The following is a 16,713-nucleotide window of genomic DNA, read 5'->3' as shown; positions in this document are numbered from 1 at the left end:
CTATAGAAATTTATTTTTCATGTTAAATTTTCTGTTTGTAGTTCGTGCTACTGTTGCTGACTGAATATCACTGTTAGCTGTTGAATTTTTTGGTTGTGTACTGTTGATTGTTCTTTATTTTGGAGAGATATTTTTTATTTTTAAAAGAAGGTTAAGAGTGAATAAGACATGCATAAATTTCACTCTACTTGAAAACACATAAGAATACTACTTTAGAATAATATTTTGATTGCCAATTTAACAAAGTATAGTATTGACTATTGTTCTTTGTCATACAGAGATATTAAAGAGAGATAGTGTAATATTTATTCATGGCAAAATGATGAATATTGTGAATACATCGTGGTTTTCAATATATGCCCTCTTATTTTTTGGTAAAATATAAGATGCACTAACATAACAATATTTAAAATTATGCAGGACATTGATGAAAATAATTTCGCTAACAATGGATGGTCAGTAATCATGAAGTTTCATATTTTGTAAAGAAGTATGTAAACGAAGTAGATAATGTAATGGTTGTTGGAATTGTATGACTTTGATTTTTTGTATTTTGTTAGAGGATGTCATATGATCAAACACTATATTTGGTGACAAGTTTATAAAAGTTGGATTACTTGATTTAAAATTAGGTTTAATTACTCTATTGGTCCCTATAGTTTTGCAAAATTTTCAAGTAGGTCTTTATATTTTTTTTCTTTTAATTGGGTCCCTACACTAAATTTTTGTTCAATTAGGTCCTTCTTTGTAGTAATTGGCTTAATTGTATAGGGACCAAACTAAAAAAAATTAGTGCAGGGACTCAAATAAAAGGAAAAAAAAAGTGTAGGGACTCAATTGAAAAAAACATTTGGTGCAGGGACCCAATTAAAAAGAAAAAAAGTATAGGGACCTAATTGAAAATTTTGGGAAACTATAGGGACCAACAGAGTAATTAAACCTTAAAATTACTGGTCGTTGTCTAAATTTTACAATTATCTATAAATTTTGTAAGGTTTTTTTACGAAGATTAAGAAAAAGAATAATAGAACCTAAACAAAATTATAGCCACGTTTTAAAAGCGTAGCCATATTGTACAGCAATCATCAACAGCCACGCTTTAAAAGCGTAGTTATATCTCTCGATATTGGCACGCTTTAAAAGCGCATATCTCTCGATACTAGCACACTTTAAAAGCGTAGTCATATCTCTTGCTACTGGCACATTTTAAAAGTGTAGCGATATCTCTCTCAGTTGGCCCGCTTTAAAAGCGTAGACGTATCTCTAGCTATTGACATGCTTTAAAAATGTAGCCATATCTCTCGCTATTGGCACGCTTTAAAAATGTAGCCATATCTCTCACATACAGCCACGCTTAAAAGCGTGGCAATAGATAAAAGCGTGGAGACAAAAAAAGCGTGGCAATAAAGTAACCAACATGCTTGTAGATGTGACCCTTTCAAAAGGGTGGTGAAAAGCTATTGCTACCTTTTTTCAACTTTTCTCCACAGTTTGAGAGCGTCACAAAATCCTAATTTTCTTGTAGTGTGAAGATCACTATTTGTAATTAATATATCATCCATATACACTAAAATATATAATTTCAAGTGGTTAGTATGCTTCATGAATAAATAGTAATTAGATTTTGATTTTTAAAAACGAAATGTTTCAAGAATAGCTGCTAATTTTAAAAACTAGTTTCTAAAAACTTGTTTTAATCCATACAATGATTTATGTAATTTGTGAACCTATGAATCTTGATCTGAATGGAAGCCTGGGGCTTGTCTCATTAAAATAAGTTCACTTAAATAATCTCCATTGAGAAAGGCATTGTTAAAATCAAATTAGCGAATATGCCAATTAAAGGACATGGTTAAGGTGATAATGACTTTGATGGTTATAGATTTATAGGCTTAATGATAGTAGGAAAGACTTGATCAAAGTCTACACCCTCTAGGACTGCACATGGATCGGATAATATCCGCATATCCGCAGTATTTATCTGTATCTGATCCGCATTTTGTGGATATTATCCGATCCGTACTCTGATAGGATCGGATAGCTGATATTGCATTGTTTTCCGCATATCCAATCCCAGAGACGCAGATCCTCACCAATAATATAAATATCACAGTTAAGAAAACGTAAACCCTAACCCAGAAATCCCCTCTATACGGCGCTGCTCTCCCTCTTGGCCTCTCCTCTCTCACCCAGACCCAGTCCCAGTCATTGTCCTAAACTCGCCTCACTTATGACCTCATCTATTACCACCGTCAGTCACCAACATCTCGTTCATTGTCGCGTCTCCTTCGTCGTCTCCTCAGACCGCGTATCCTAAGGTCGTCTCCATTGCCGTGTTGTCGTCTCACCGCATCTCTTTCATCCGTCCTTGCTGCTGCTTTGCCTCGCTGTCCTTTTGTTTGTTTGTTGCTTTGTTCGTTGGCTCGGACGAATCTATTAATCATCATCGCCATTCTGCTTCAGTTGCTCATCTACTTCTGCATTTCTATTATGCTTTTGGAATTTTTTTTTTCTGCTTCACTTCTGCAGTTTTGCATATGCTTAGCTTCCTTTGAGATATGATTAGGGTTTGGTTCTAGTTGATTTTTTAAAAATTTAGATAATATAAGTCTCTTCTAGTTGATGTTAAAATCTGTAATTCAGTGAATGTTTGCATCAGAGTTTGCTTCTGGTGAAAAGAAATTTAATTTTTATTTGAATTATGCTTCAATGACCGTTTGGTTTGGGGTTTGGTCTTGGTAATTTTTTTTAATTTTTTTTCTGAATTTTAAGAATATATTTTTTTATCGGATATATTTGATATTCGATCCGATCTGATATACAAATGTGCATATTGGATTGGATTGGATCGGATCGAATCGAATCCAAACTTAAAAAAATGCGAATATTAAATCCAATCCGATAATTTTAATGCAAATTAGATCAAATTTTTGACCATATCAATTTATTATTTTTAAGAACCCGAAGAAAAAACTATACAAGAACAACAATAATTATTCTTGAGCATTCTTTAATCTTGATTAGTTCTTGATCTATATGAGTCTATATATTCTAATATTATAAATAATAATTCATCAATACAAAACACATAAATTTTTATCTTTCTTTTATTTAATAAAAATATTAAGATGTCATCATAATTTATTATTTTATTCATTACTTAGTTATTAATTCAATTTTTTATAAATAATCTAGTAATCTAATAATATATTTTATTTTATATTTTTAAACATTAATAATTAATTAATGACTAAAAATAATAAATTGTATAATGTTCTCTAACTTTTTTTTATTTAAAGTATATAACCATCAATACGAGAACAAAATATTATTTACTTTGTTACGAAAATTAATGAATAATTACGTGCTAACCACCAATAATTATTTACATTAGTCATGGTCTGCCACATTGTGTTGAAATTGAAATGACAGTCTTAGAGAGGAAAGTGATGGAGGGTTTCGCTGATGTGCTAATGAATATAGACAAAATAAACGTGGAAATTAACACCTTGTCACAATCTTTGGGATTAAATTTCTTTTTCCCCTACTCGAATAATATATAAAATTTTTCTTAACCCAATACGTGTGACATAATGTGATGAAGTAAACTCGAGTTCTTATTCATTCAACTTATCTTCAAGACTAAACAACAGTAGTGGGATTCTTTTGTCATATATTTTGATTTCATGCATACATATTTTTTTTATTACTTTAATATGTATATATATATGTCCTAAAATTTGCAAGGCTCGTTCTATTTAACAACAATATTACGTAACTAACAAAATTTATTATTTTTAATAAATTTTAAATATTAAAAAAATTTAATTATTCTGTTGGTCTTTATAATTTTGCAAAATTTTTAATTAGGTCCATATGCTTTTTTTTTCTTTTAATTAATTAAATCCTTGCACCAACTTTTTTTAATTGAGTCTTTATACTTTTTTTTTTCTTTTATTTGAATCTCTGTATCAATTTTTTTTAGTTGGGTCCCTAAATAATTAAGTCTTATTATCAAGAGGGACCTAATTGAAAAAAAAATTAGTGCAGGAATCCAATTAAAAAGAAAAAAAAAATATAAGAACCTAATTAAAAATTTTGCAAAACTATAGAAACCAATAAAATAATTAAATCTATTAAAAATTAAATCTTAATAATATAAAAATAAAATATTGACCTAATACATTAACTAATATTAATAAAAATTGTTAATCTCCTAACTTTTTTCTTTATTTAAATTTTTTTGCGCATATATATTATTGATATATAGATGGACAAATAAATTATTTCTAATCATGAGAGAGAGATTGAGAGAGAGACTTCACTCTAAAATAATTAAAACTACTTAAACATCACTCGATAATAGTAGTTAAGTCCCTTCACCAAGTTACTCATCATATTTATTTAATTTGGACATTGTATCTATGCCAGCAAACCCTAATCCAAGAGTGCTCCATGCACCACTAACTGTGAACCTTAACCATCAAGAATATAATGTGAACCTTAATGCAAGAGTCCCAATTAATGCCAGCTATGCTTGTCATCGCCTTCATGAATTTAGTGCTCGGCAATGGAAGACAACATTATGCTGTTCGTGTATTGCTATGCTAAATATTTATCTATCTATATCTATATGTCATGTAATATTATAATATGGATAAGTATAAAGAATTAAATTTGGTGATTTGTTCCATACCCAACTAATTCGAGGGTATTATACACTCTTTTTACATATTTCAATTAATTGGTATCAAGTGTATTCATTAATTCCAATCAGCAAATGAATTTTTAATTTTTAAAAATAAAAAATAATGAATTTAATACATGTATTAAATACTTTATATATACATATCTTAATACATTGTACATACATTTAACTCTGATTAAATCAAACCACCATATGTGGTAAACTTTTTTTTGGTATTTTATGTGGTAAACTTTAAATAAATTATTTAAAAGAAAAAAAAGAAAAGAAAATTAAAATTTGACTGTTGTATATGCTGTTGGAGAAAGAGGGAAAAACATAGAACCCTAATCCTTTTCATCTAATTTCGTCTTCTCTTTTTTATATTCACAGAAAAAATTTGTTTTCGTCTTCTTTCCTCTCCTTCGCTCTCAGGATATACCTTCTTTTTCCTCCTTCTAATCTTCGAAAGTCGTCGATCTTATTGCTATAATCCAGAAGAATCCATCGTTCTTTCACCCATGCCGTCACAATTTTATAATCATTTGTGAGGATTTAACCCAAAAACGATGGATTGTTCTGAATTACAGCAACAAGATTGACGACTTTCGAAGATTATAATGAGGAAAAAGAAGGTATATCCTGATAGCGAATGAGAAGGAAGAAGATGAAAACGATTTTTTTTGTGAATATAGAAAAGAGAAGAAGACGAAACTAGATGAAAAGGATTAAGGTTCTATGTTCTTCCCTCTTTCTCCAGCAGCATATACAACAACTCAATTTTAATTTTCTTTTTTTTATTTAAATAATTTGTTTAAAGTTTACTACATATGATGGTTTAATTTAATTAGAGTTAAATATATGTACCATATATTAAGATATGTATATATAAAGTATTTAATACATGTATTAAATTCATTATTTTTTATTTTTAAAAATTAAAAATTCATTTGCTAATTAGAATTAATGAATACACTTAACACCCATTAATTGAAACATGTAAAAAGGGTATATAATACCCTCAAATTAATTAGGTATCGAAAAAATCACCACTAAATTTTATTTAGTTAATAATATTAGTCAATTTTTTATTATAAAATTATTTTTTCAAATTTGTTTAAGAGTTTAGCATCTAAAATTTAGTATTTAAGATTTTAAATTTAGTGTTATAATTTAAAATTTATTAGAATTTAAAATTTAAAGTTTAGATATTAGAATAATTAAGGATGGTCGACGCTAGTGATTGGTGTCGGCAACGAATAACCAGAAATAAGAAATGAAATTGTAGAATTAGGAAAAAGAAAAAAAACGAAATAAGAAAGAATAAAAAAATAATTATAAAAATATTAGCTAATATTAGTTAAGAAATAGTTAATTCTTAACTAATAAAAATTATTGGATAGATGCATTATTGACAGATCACACGTTTTATTAGTGGCTGGCTGGGGGCCATATAATCCAAAAGAATTTATAATTTTATTAATTATAAATATGTAATTATATGTATAATATAATTAATTATGTTAAGTATACATTAAAATTATTTATTAAAATTAATTGTTAGTATAAATTAAACCATATATGTATTTATATAAATATATAATAAATTAATTTTAGTTACTATTTTTGATCCCATATATTAATGATAATCAAGTGAAAAATATAGTTTAATTATCACTGAAATAATTTCCAATATCTTTTACAAAAAAAAAAAAAAAAAAAACTCTAATCACCTAATTTTTAATTCGTCATAGCTTTCTTTATGAAATCTGAATCTGAAGCGTTCTGTTAAAGTTAGGTATCAATTATCATCGTGTTATTGATCTCCCTTTATGAATGTCCTGATGTCCATCACAATTTTTATTTTTTTATTTTCATTTTTCAAGATTTTCTTTTTATATGTTCCTGGGCGGGATATATAGTACGGATCCATTTCAGAATTGACTTCAATAATTTAACTTTTACGACAAATCCAAAGATTCATGGCAAATTATACTTTCTAACTAATTAATAAAAAAAGAAAAACAATATTTAAAGAGTATTATTAGCAAATCTTTGCGTGACTATTTAATAAGTAATTCATTTCCTTCGGTAATATATTTAAAATTCGATGATAATATATTTTTGTCGAACATGAAAAATATATTATCGTCGAATTAAAAAAAAAATAATGATAAATTCCACAATAATGAGCAAATATATGCTGCAGTGTAATTTTTTCAGTCTAATTGTTTGACGGTGAAAATTCGGGTGCAGTCGACTTCACGTGAAGTTGATAGTTGAGAGCCGTTAGATGAAAATTTAGTCAAATTAGTCAAATAATCTAATAGCTCTTAACTATCAATTTCACGTGAAGTCAACTAAACCTGAGTTTTTACCTTATTTGAGATATGATTATGAATTTTGAAGAGACCATATAAATTCACATTCAGATAAGAGACCCTCCATATTCTAAGCAATGTGAAACTTTAACCAAACACACATGCATGAAGGAAAGTCTAAATGTTTTTTTAAAAAATATCTAATAATACTATATATCACCTAATTGGCCGACCCAACTCTAGAATAGTGATTGTTTGAGTAAAAGAAATGGTAAAATGTTTCATCATTGGAATATAATGCATCAAGAAAGGCTCCACCTGCTTTTGCCAAATTTCGCATTTTACTACTTATTAAAAAAAATAATAATAAAAGGGGAAAAAAAGCAAAGGGACAAAGAATGGTGGTGGTGGGAGCATATAATATAAAGAGTCATCAGTTAATGTGGGGAGATAGATAGAAGAAATAATGGTGATCCCTCCATGCAGCTTGATCCACTCTCATCATGAAAACATGGAACCTACCATCATTTTCTTTTTACTTCAAATAAAATAATCAATATCTAAGTCTTATTATTAAAATTTTGATTAATTTAAGTCTGTTTTAAATAAAAAAAAAGTTATTGAGTTGTTTAGCAAAAATGTTATTCTATATATATAATTTTAAAATTTCATTTTGATCTAGTATTAGTATATATTAGAATAATTTTATATATGCATTTAATTACGTAACATCACTTCAATAAAAATAATTATTTTTTGTTAAAAAATATAATTATTTGGTGACTGAAATAAACTAAACAAAAAAAAATAAAACAAAGGATCTGCTTAAATAGAGGGACAATTCTTTTTAAGATTATTTTTAAATTCCTCCCAAGGTGAAAGATTGTAATTTTATCACCATCTTTGTCACAGTATCCCACCGGGTTTGCATATGTCATAATCAAACGAAAGTCAACACGCCAATTTCAATGCATGATATCTCTTATTTTGAGCTCCAAGAATCAATAAACCCAAAACCATCTTGGTGATTAGTAACAAGATTAAATGCTTTTACACAATCTGTCTCACAAATAACATCTCGTTGGCCACATCTCAAGCTAAGAGATATCTTCTCCAAATAGCAAACAATTTCCTTGAAAAATACTATTATTCTCAATTATTTTCAAACACCCCTTTGTCAACTCCCACTACAATCTCTAATAACACAAGCAAAATCAACACTATCACCTTTTTTTTTGTGACTAATCAACACTATCACCTGAATCAAGATAACTAGCATCACAAAAAAAAAAAAAATAATAATAATAATTGAACTATTATGTAAAATATCTAAACTCAAATATTTTAATAAAGTAAAAAATATTTATAAAGACAATAACTTAAAATAATTTTGTTTAATTTAAAATTTATAATTATAAACTTATTATAATTAATATTACTTAATTATTTCAGTAATAATTAAAAAATATAAAATAAAATAAATAATAATTAAAAAATATAAAATAAAATAATTTTAGATGGCTTTAGATTGATCTTTTATTGTCTTTGAAATAAATTTTTTTATCCGGTTTACAAATGGTGTACGTGTCGAAAGATTTGATAATGGATATGAATTTGTGAATTGTGATGAAGATTCCATCCATGCATGGATCGTGACATGAGAGTAAATGGGAAACATGCATTGTGCATCAAATCTATTTTTAAGATTAGATCGTGACCCTTGATTCCGTAGCTCTACCCCATCAATGTTTGCCATTTTCAGAGATAAAAGCATATATACATGCGTGTAGTTCATACCGCAACATTTTTGTTCGACTAGCTAATTAATGTACAATCAAATACCCTTTTTTATTCGATTGAGGTGATATTTTGTTTGGTGAAAGTTTCAATCACTATGTTAAATTCTGTTTTTGTACCTTAATTTTTTTTTTATTATTATTAAAGATAGGAGACTCGAACCTGCAAATTTTTAATTGAGTATGAAAGACTATACCATTTGAATTATAACTCATTGGTCTTTGTACCTTAACTTATACAAATAGTGTAATATGTATCATATATGTTGCACTGAGCAACACGTTTCCAGGTACCTCAGGTATTTTAAATTAGTGGTAGTTTTTATTCAATTCAATAAGTTAAAAACTAAATCAGTTCTATTTAAAAATTTATTATTGATCAATAAATTGTTATATACACAATTAAATTTAAAATTTTCAGTATTTAATTAATTAAAGGAATGAATTAACTACTAAATTAACTTAAACCGAAAAAGATACATTATTTATTGTAAATTTTTCTTTTTTCATATATAAAAAAAAGATATTTTCCTTTTGAATACATTATCCCAAAACTACGATAAATGAATCTAGACAAATTTTTTTATTCGTAATATCTCTTAATCCAGCCAGTTAAAGACTAATAATCTATTATGAATCTGAGCTTTATTTAAGGGTCTATCGCAAACTAATAAGTTGCTGCATATATAAGACGAGATTTAAAGCCTGACAATTGCTTAAGTGAATTAATGAGCTGACCACTCAATCGAGCAAAGTTGGGTAACAAATTTTTTTTTAATTGTGTACTTTGACAATTTTTCTTTTTGATAGGGGTATCAACACATCTTTTGTTTTCGGGAGGGAGAGATCTGGGGAATGGCCCACAGCCCACTAACCATTTGGGTCTGGGCCTGTAGGAGATGGGGATTTATAACAAAAAATAATGAAGGGCCATGCAAAATGAGTTATATTTTTGGTTTCAACCAATTCTCTTATCGTCCAAAAATATCACCATTTCTTTAGGGCCTGAATTGTCTGACACTTGAAAACTTGCTGATGATGAAGCTGGACTAGGCTAATAGTTGACCCACTTGAACTAAGTCAACAAACTAATGACCCATTTATTTTACTGAAATAACTATTGGATTGGGCCCAAAGTTCTTCTGTTGAAACATTAATTTACTATCACTTTTTGCTTTTACGGAAAGCTAAATAGACCATCGTGTTTGTGATTGGTGGAAAGCCTCTCACTTTCTTCGGCCGTGGGCCCAACCTACTTTGACCCCCCTTTTTCGGTAATTACATTGATCTTAATTATTTAATTTTATTTAATTTAATTAATCTAATATCTAAATAAATAGAAAATATCTAATAATAAACAGTGTAACAAAGTTTGTTTTCTCACATAAACTATTTTAATATTTATATTATATTTATATATGTAATAAGTAATTTCTTTTTAAAAAATATCATTTACAAACTAACTCTTCTCGAATTGGAAGAAGATGTATCTAGAATTTATTTACACAAGTGCCATTGCTAGTTGCATGAGGCATGAGGTGTCATTATAAGCGCGTAGCCGACGTCAGTCTAAAGTCCAATAACTACGCTCAAACCAAACAATACTTTCCGACCTTTCGCATCAAATCTCAACCCTCCATTAACAACCCTAACAAATTAATCAACGGCTGAGGACCCCACTTATAGTCTCACAGAACATTCTAGAAACTCTCCCTCTTATACCTATATATTTACCCTTTCTCCCACCCCATTTCTTGGAACCACTCATTCTTTCTAACACTATTTTCTCTTTTACTCTTTCATTTTTGACTCTCTCTTCTAAAGGTTCGTGTGTTTGAGATTTACGCCGGAAAATTATGGCCGGAAAAGGAGAGGGACCTGCGATCGGAATCGATCTTGGAACCACCTACTCCTGCGTCGGAGTGTGGCAGCATGATCGCGTTGAGATCATCGCCAACGATCAGGGTAACCGTACGACGCCGTCTTACGTTGCATTCACTGACACCGAGAGGCTCATCGGAGATGCCGCCAAGAACCAGGTCGCCATGAATCCCATCAACACCGTTTTTGGTAAGTCATTTCTCAAATCAACACGGACTGTTTTAGTTGCTCTAGATTTGCGTTAGGGTTAGCTGATTTTAGCTGAAAATTAGTTCATGTTTTATCTTGTTGAGTTTTGATGTTGTTTTCTGAATAATACTATCTTGAGGTACGCGATCTAAGTGTAGATCTTGACATTGAATGGTTCAAATTCTTGTAAATGTTTCTGCTTCTTGTTGTGTTGTGAAAATCTAAGGGTGCATTTGGATTGTGTTTTCATTTCCAGTTTTTTCTGTTTTAGATGTTGTGAAAGAAAAAGTGAAAACAGTGATTTAACCTCCTTTCACCTCCTTTTTTTTTTTTTCACTTTTTCCTTCACAAAATCCAGAAAATAGAAAAAACGCAAACCAAATGCACCCTAACTTTGTCGAAAAGGTGATCTGTAAATTGATAAGTATGTGGATGGTGTTGTATGTTATATTTGTTTGTAGTGGTAGAATAAAGATATCTGAGAGGAATTGTGTTGTTTAAAGATCTCATTTTTGCTTTAAAGTTTTTGTTACTTTCTGTTAGTTTAGGTTATTATGCATGAGCGAGAATTGTTAACTAGGGATTGTTCTGTTGCAGATGCAAAGAGGTTAATTGGAAGGAGAGTTAGCGATGCCTCAGTTCAGAGTGACATGAAATTGTGGCCATTCAAGGTGGTTGCCGGTGCTGGTGACAAGCCCATGATTTGTGTCAACTACAAGGGTGAGGAGAAGCAATTTGCGGCCGAAGAGATCTCATCTATGGTCCTAACCAAGATGAGGGAGATTGCCGAGGCTTACCTTGGATCAACTGTGAAGAATGCCGTTGTTACAGTCCCTGCATACTTCAATGACTCTCAGCGTCAGGCTACCAAGGATGCCGGAGTTATTGCCGGTCTCAATGTGATGCGTATCATCAATGAACCCACTGCTGCCGCAATTGCCTATGGTCTTGACAAGAAGGCTTCCAGCGTGGGGGAGAAGAACATCTTGATCTTTGATCTTGGTGGTGGTACCTTTGATGTCTCTCTTCTCACCATTGAGGAGGGTATCTTCGAAGTGAAGGCCACTGCCGGAGACACTCACCTTGGAGGAGAAGACTTTGACAACAGGATGGTGAACCATTTTGTACAAGAGTTTAAGAGGAAAAACAAGAAGGACATTAGTGGAAACCCCAGAGCACTTAGGAGGTTGAGGACAGCATGTGAGAGGGCGAAGAGAACCCTCTCATCCACTGCTCAGACCACCATTGAGATCGATTCTCTCTTTGAGGGTATTGATTTTTACTCAACAATCACCCGTGCTAGGTTCGAAGAGCTCAACATGGACCTCTTCAGAAAGTGTATGGAGCCAGTGGAGAAGTGTCTCAGGGATGCGAAGATGGACAAGAGCACTGTCCATGATGTTGTACTTGTTGGTGGCTCTACTAGGATTCCCAAGGTTCAGCAGCTATTGCAGGACTTTTTCAATGGGAAGGATCTGTGCAAGAGCATAAACCCTGATGAAGCCGTTGCTTACGGTGCCGCTGTCCAGGCAGCCATTTTGAGTGGTGAAGGCAATGAGAAGGTTCAAGATTTGTTGCTTTTGGATGTCACCCCACTGTCTCTAGGTTTGGAAACTGCCGGAGGTGTCATGACTGTGTTGATTCCTAGGAACACTACCATTCCCACCAAGAAGGAGCAAGTGTTCTCTACATATTCGGATAACCAACCTGGTGTCTTGATTCAAGTTTATGAGGGTGAGAGAACAAGGACAAGGGACAACAACTTGCTTGGTAAGTTTGAGCTTTCAGGCATTCCTCCGGCACCTCGTGGTGTTCCCCAGATCACTGTTTGCTTTGATATTGATGCCAATGGTATCTTGAATGTCTCTGCCGAGGACAAAACCACTGGGCAGAAGAACAAGATCACCATCACCAATGACAAAGGAAGGTTGTCGAAAGAAGAAATTGAGAAGATGGTTCAAGAAGCAGAGAAATACAAGTCAGAAGATGAGGAGCACAAGAAGAAGGTTGAGGCAAAGAACACCTTGGAAAATTATGCGTACAACATGAGGAACACAATAAAGGATGATAAGATCAGCTCAAAGCTTTCCCCAGCTGACAAGACAAAGATTGATGATGCAATTGAACAGGCCATTCAATGGCTTGATGCTAACCAGCTTGCAGAAGCTGATGAATTTGAAGACAAGATGAAGGAGCTTGAGAGCATATGCAATCCCATCATAGCCAAGATGTACCAAGGTGGTGCCGGTGGTGAGGTGGACGATGATGCTCCTCCTGCTGGTGGAAGCGGTGCTGGTCCCAAGATTGAGGAGGTCGACTAAGTGTTATGTTTGCCTTTGGGTTTTAATTGCTGGGGGGTATTTTTAGTGTTAGGTTTATGCATTCGAATTATGTTACTGTCTTTATTTTGTTGGGAAATTCAGAACTTACCGATTCATCACTCTTTTTGATTGAGTGATATATTTTTTGTAATGAAGAAATCCCCTGCATGATTTACATTTTGCAGTATTTTAATATCAACTCTTTCTGGTTCTTTCGCTCTCTTGATCGCATAAATTCGATAATCGTTATGGGTGTGGAATAATATAATTTATCAAGAAAACGGGTAACATTACAAGCCGAACTCCATTGATTTGTTATTTGCCAGGAAAACTTGTTATTTGGCAATGAAATCCATGAAATTTTCACATAATCTTAATGTAGTTATCGTTTTAAAAGAACCGCTACTTATAAGAGTAGATTTTTCAATTTTGGAAGCAGTTGCTGCAATTTTGAACTACCAAAACTTACCTATTTTGTTGATAATTATGATTAACCTTACATTTATAATAAACCAAAATGTGGCATAAAGAATAGAAAAGCTGAAGAGGAGGTTGATCCTAAGCACCCTTGGATGACGATGCGACAAAGAGGCCTAAACTGGGACATGTGTTCCACATGCTTGAGGCAGATGATCTGTTATCCATCACCATCATGTTATTGACGTACTTTTTCCTTTCTAAAACATAATATTGAGCATCACCCAATAAAAAACAAGCCACATTTTTTGGCCCATATACTGTGATGAAATTTAAATCTAGAATTCATGCATATTACCCGAACCTTTTACTACCAGACCAGTCATGGTGGCTTACTTAAATCTAAAATGTTAATACGTAAAAATCACGACCAGCATACTACAATTTGGGATTCATATTCATGTGTGTACTACTATGCTTCATTATTGTAAGTGAAAAACAATCTTGTTCATATGAAACAACTTTGGATAACCTTACAAAAACAGGAAGTGCTAAAACAGAATGAAGAATGAGACTACTTCGGCTCCTACATTTTTGGATTAGCATTTGGATAATGGTCCCATAATTAAGATGGATAGCTTAACATTGTGTGAGTGTAACACTGTTAATTTGTGGAACCTCAATTAGTTATAGCTGCTCTCATTAAGCATTGAGCATTTAAGCACCATGCCTACCATCCAGCTAGTAGCACATGTTAAAATTCTATTGAATGGCAAAAAACAACTTTATAAAGCGAAAACAATTGCATGTGCCAACTGAGATTTTCTAGCCAACAAAATTTATACAAATAGGAGCTCCGACAAGGGCGAGTATCGCACGTTTTCATGCCAATCCACTGGAGACTGAAACCTTTTTGACAACCTCATCTTCCATTTCGACCAGTTGACAACAGAATGATTCAACATCCTGTGCCTCTTCCTTGAACATGAACCTGTATTCTTTCCACTGGTACTGACCTATGCCGTCCTTCATGATCGGGCTGGAAACTTTTGCCAGTACATCAAAGCCCTTGCGATCAACCCATGTTATATATGCATCCTTCAAGAACATCGGCAGATCAGTTAGGATGTGTTCGCAAGTTGCGATCTTTGAACAGAAATGAGGGAAGGAAATGATTTGAAAAGATAATCATACATCATGGAGTTTGGTAACTACAATGTTAATCAAAATTATAATCGACCAACAATAGAGTTCATGTTGAAAACTTGAAATGGGTAATAGAGTATTTCGGATCAGTAAGTTACCTTCGCATTGACATTCATGTGAACAAAACAAAAAAGTACGAGGGCTCTTCGTCTAGCATTACTTTGGTTAATCCCATCAATCAATTTTGCTGAGAATGGTGCTACACAAGAAAACATAAAAGATCCATGAATATGTTTTTCTATATAAATAAAAGATACTCGTGCATCTAAAAACCAGGTCTTTACCTAATACATCAGCTTTAGATTTTTCCATATCTTCAACATCCACTTCAAAATCGCCTCCATTGCCATCGATAAATGTGCAAGATCTGAACATTGAATTAAACTCTTAAGTTAGATGGAACACACACTTATGTTTTACTATATACACACCTTGAAAGCTTCTGCAAAATTGCCACAAAACTTATCAGCATTGAAAATTTGTAGAAGCATAAATTTCATAGAAGAAACAAACATTAACTATGGTCACTTTGAAACATTGAAGACTAAATTAGTGTTTGGGATCACAGGATAAGTTATTTATCTATTTATCTTTGCATCCATCTAATGAAATGGCACAATTCAAGGTACACTTTGAAACACGTATGAATATGATCCTACCTCATTTTAAATCTATATATGGAGTATCTTGCATCGTCTCCCTCTGCCAATAGTTCCTTAAGATTAACACTTCGAGATGTTCTATCAGTGCTAGAACTTAGTACCCCCGAAACCGTGTAAGAGAACTCATTGATTGATTTCTGCTCAGATAGTATCACTTCCTGAAGTTTTTCTGCAAGAGACTTGGCCTACACAAAGCTTTTCGGTCAGAAAGGAGCAGCATTTTCGCAAATTATACTAGCAACCTTGAACAATATAGAGTAAGCATAAGGACAGTTTCTCAAAAATTACCTTATCTTCTTTAAGAAGAAGAACGTCCCCAGCTAAAGCAACTCGTGCCGGTAGCTTCAGCATGCGAATAAATCAACAAATCAGTTCATAATTTCTTACAAGTATAAATCAAGCTAAGGCATTAACAGCTTCTCATATTACATTGTTCTAGTATGATTTTCAAATGAAAAATTATGGACTCCATGAATTACCTTTTTCAATGATTTGAACAAGCTCCCAAGTGGACCTGGAAATGGAGTGCTCACAGCAAAAGAACCACGCTCATCAATGATTGTGTTCTGCATAAACGAAAAAAAAAATAAATTGATAGTCTTCACACCATTCCAGCTAATAATCTCTTCTACAATATGATGAACTTGAATAGAGAGATTAACAACATACCACATTATGCAAATCATTTTGTGGAACCCAAAGGAATGGTTGCCCCCTTTTGATTATGTACTTAACCTTTGAAGTATGGATATCACTCTTGCTGTTAAAACCATGCAAAAGAGGCAGAACAATGACGAAAGGAAGTGATAAAGGTTTGTGATTTGAGTTTCTAACACAGAAAGTTGATACCTTCCTTTGGCGTCTGCTTTGATAGTGTTGAGGGAACCCTGCCAATTCGATGCCAAAATGTTCTGCTAACAGAACGTAGCAATGAATCATGTGTTATACGAGTTGAAAAAAAGAAGAAGAAGAAGAAGAAAGAAGAAGAACCTTGCATTTCTCAGCGTATGTTAAGAGCGTTGAGGATTTGTTGCGATTCATTGAGTTGGTTTCTGCCTCTGCAGTGTGCACACCAACTGCTCGATCAAATTACCAGCTATACTACCAACTGCTGTCTACTTGTAAAATGTAAACTCAATAGTTATCATTTGTAGGATTTTATATTGACACATTTAATTAATATTATACCATTATTTATAGGTAAATTAGACATTGTTAGCCAACGAGCTATAGTTC

General features: G+C 32.1%; 2 protein-coding genes across 9 annotated transcripts in view; one reads left to right on the top strand and one right to left on the bottom strand.

The window, feature by feature from the left end:
- The window catches only part of LOC112744879 (heat shock cognate 70 kDa protein 2-like), a 200,987-nt gene extending 187,583 nt beyond the window's left edge, over window positions 1-13,404 (top strand). For 5 of the 8 annotated variants that reach the window (XM_072234146.1, XM_072234149.1, XM_072234145.1 and 2 more), the window contains exons 2-3: window positions 10,496-10,871; window positions 11,469-13,404. In XM_072234146.1, coding sequence (XP_072090247.1) covers window positions 10,658-10,871; window positions 11,469-13,192 — 1,938 coding nt within the window. In that variant the 5' untranslated portion in view covers window positions 10,496-10,657 and the 3' untranslated portion in view covers window positions 13,193-13,404. Of the gene's footprint in view, window positions 1-10,487; window positions 10,872-11,468 lie in introns of all 8 variants that reach the window. The other 3 variants (XM_072234144.1, XM_072234143.1, XM_072234148.1) reach the window with 2 other exon arrangements.
- An 810-nt stretch (window positions 13,405-14,214) lies between these two features.
- Window positions 14,215-16,713, bottom strand: LOC112744886 (uncharacterized). The gene is made up of 9 exons (XM_072234158.1): window positions 16,468-16,713; window positions 16,327-16,388; window positions 16,147-16,237; window positions 15,957-16,043; window positions 15,766-15,819; window positions 15,475-15,662; window positions 15,100-15,182; window positions 14,914-15,014; window positions 14,215-14,707 (listed from the first exon to the last, which is right to left on the bottom strand). The coding sequence occupies exons 1-9, from the start codon at window positions 16,516-16,518 to the stop codon at window positions 14,492-14,494; spliced, it is 933 nt and encodes a 310-aa protein (XP_072090259.1). The 5' UTR covers window positions 16,519-16,713; the 3' UTR covers window positions 14,215-14,491.

This window comes from Arachis hypogaea, chromosome 4 (genome assembly GCF_003086295.3).
Source record: "Arachis hypogaea cultivar Tifrunner chromosome 4, arahy.Tifrunner.gnm2.J5K5, whole genome shotgun sequence".
Classification (NCBI taxonomy): Eukaryota; Viridiplantae; Streptophyta; class Magnoliopsida; order Fabales; family Fabaceae; genus Arachis; species Arachis hypogaea.
The sequence above is the reverse complement of the archived record's forward strand: the minus strand, read 5'-3'. Positions and strand labels throughout refer to the sequence as shown.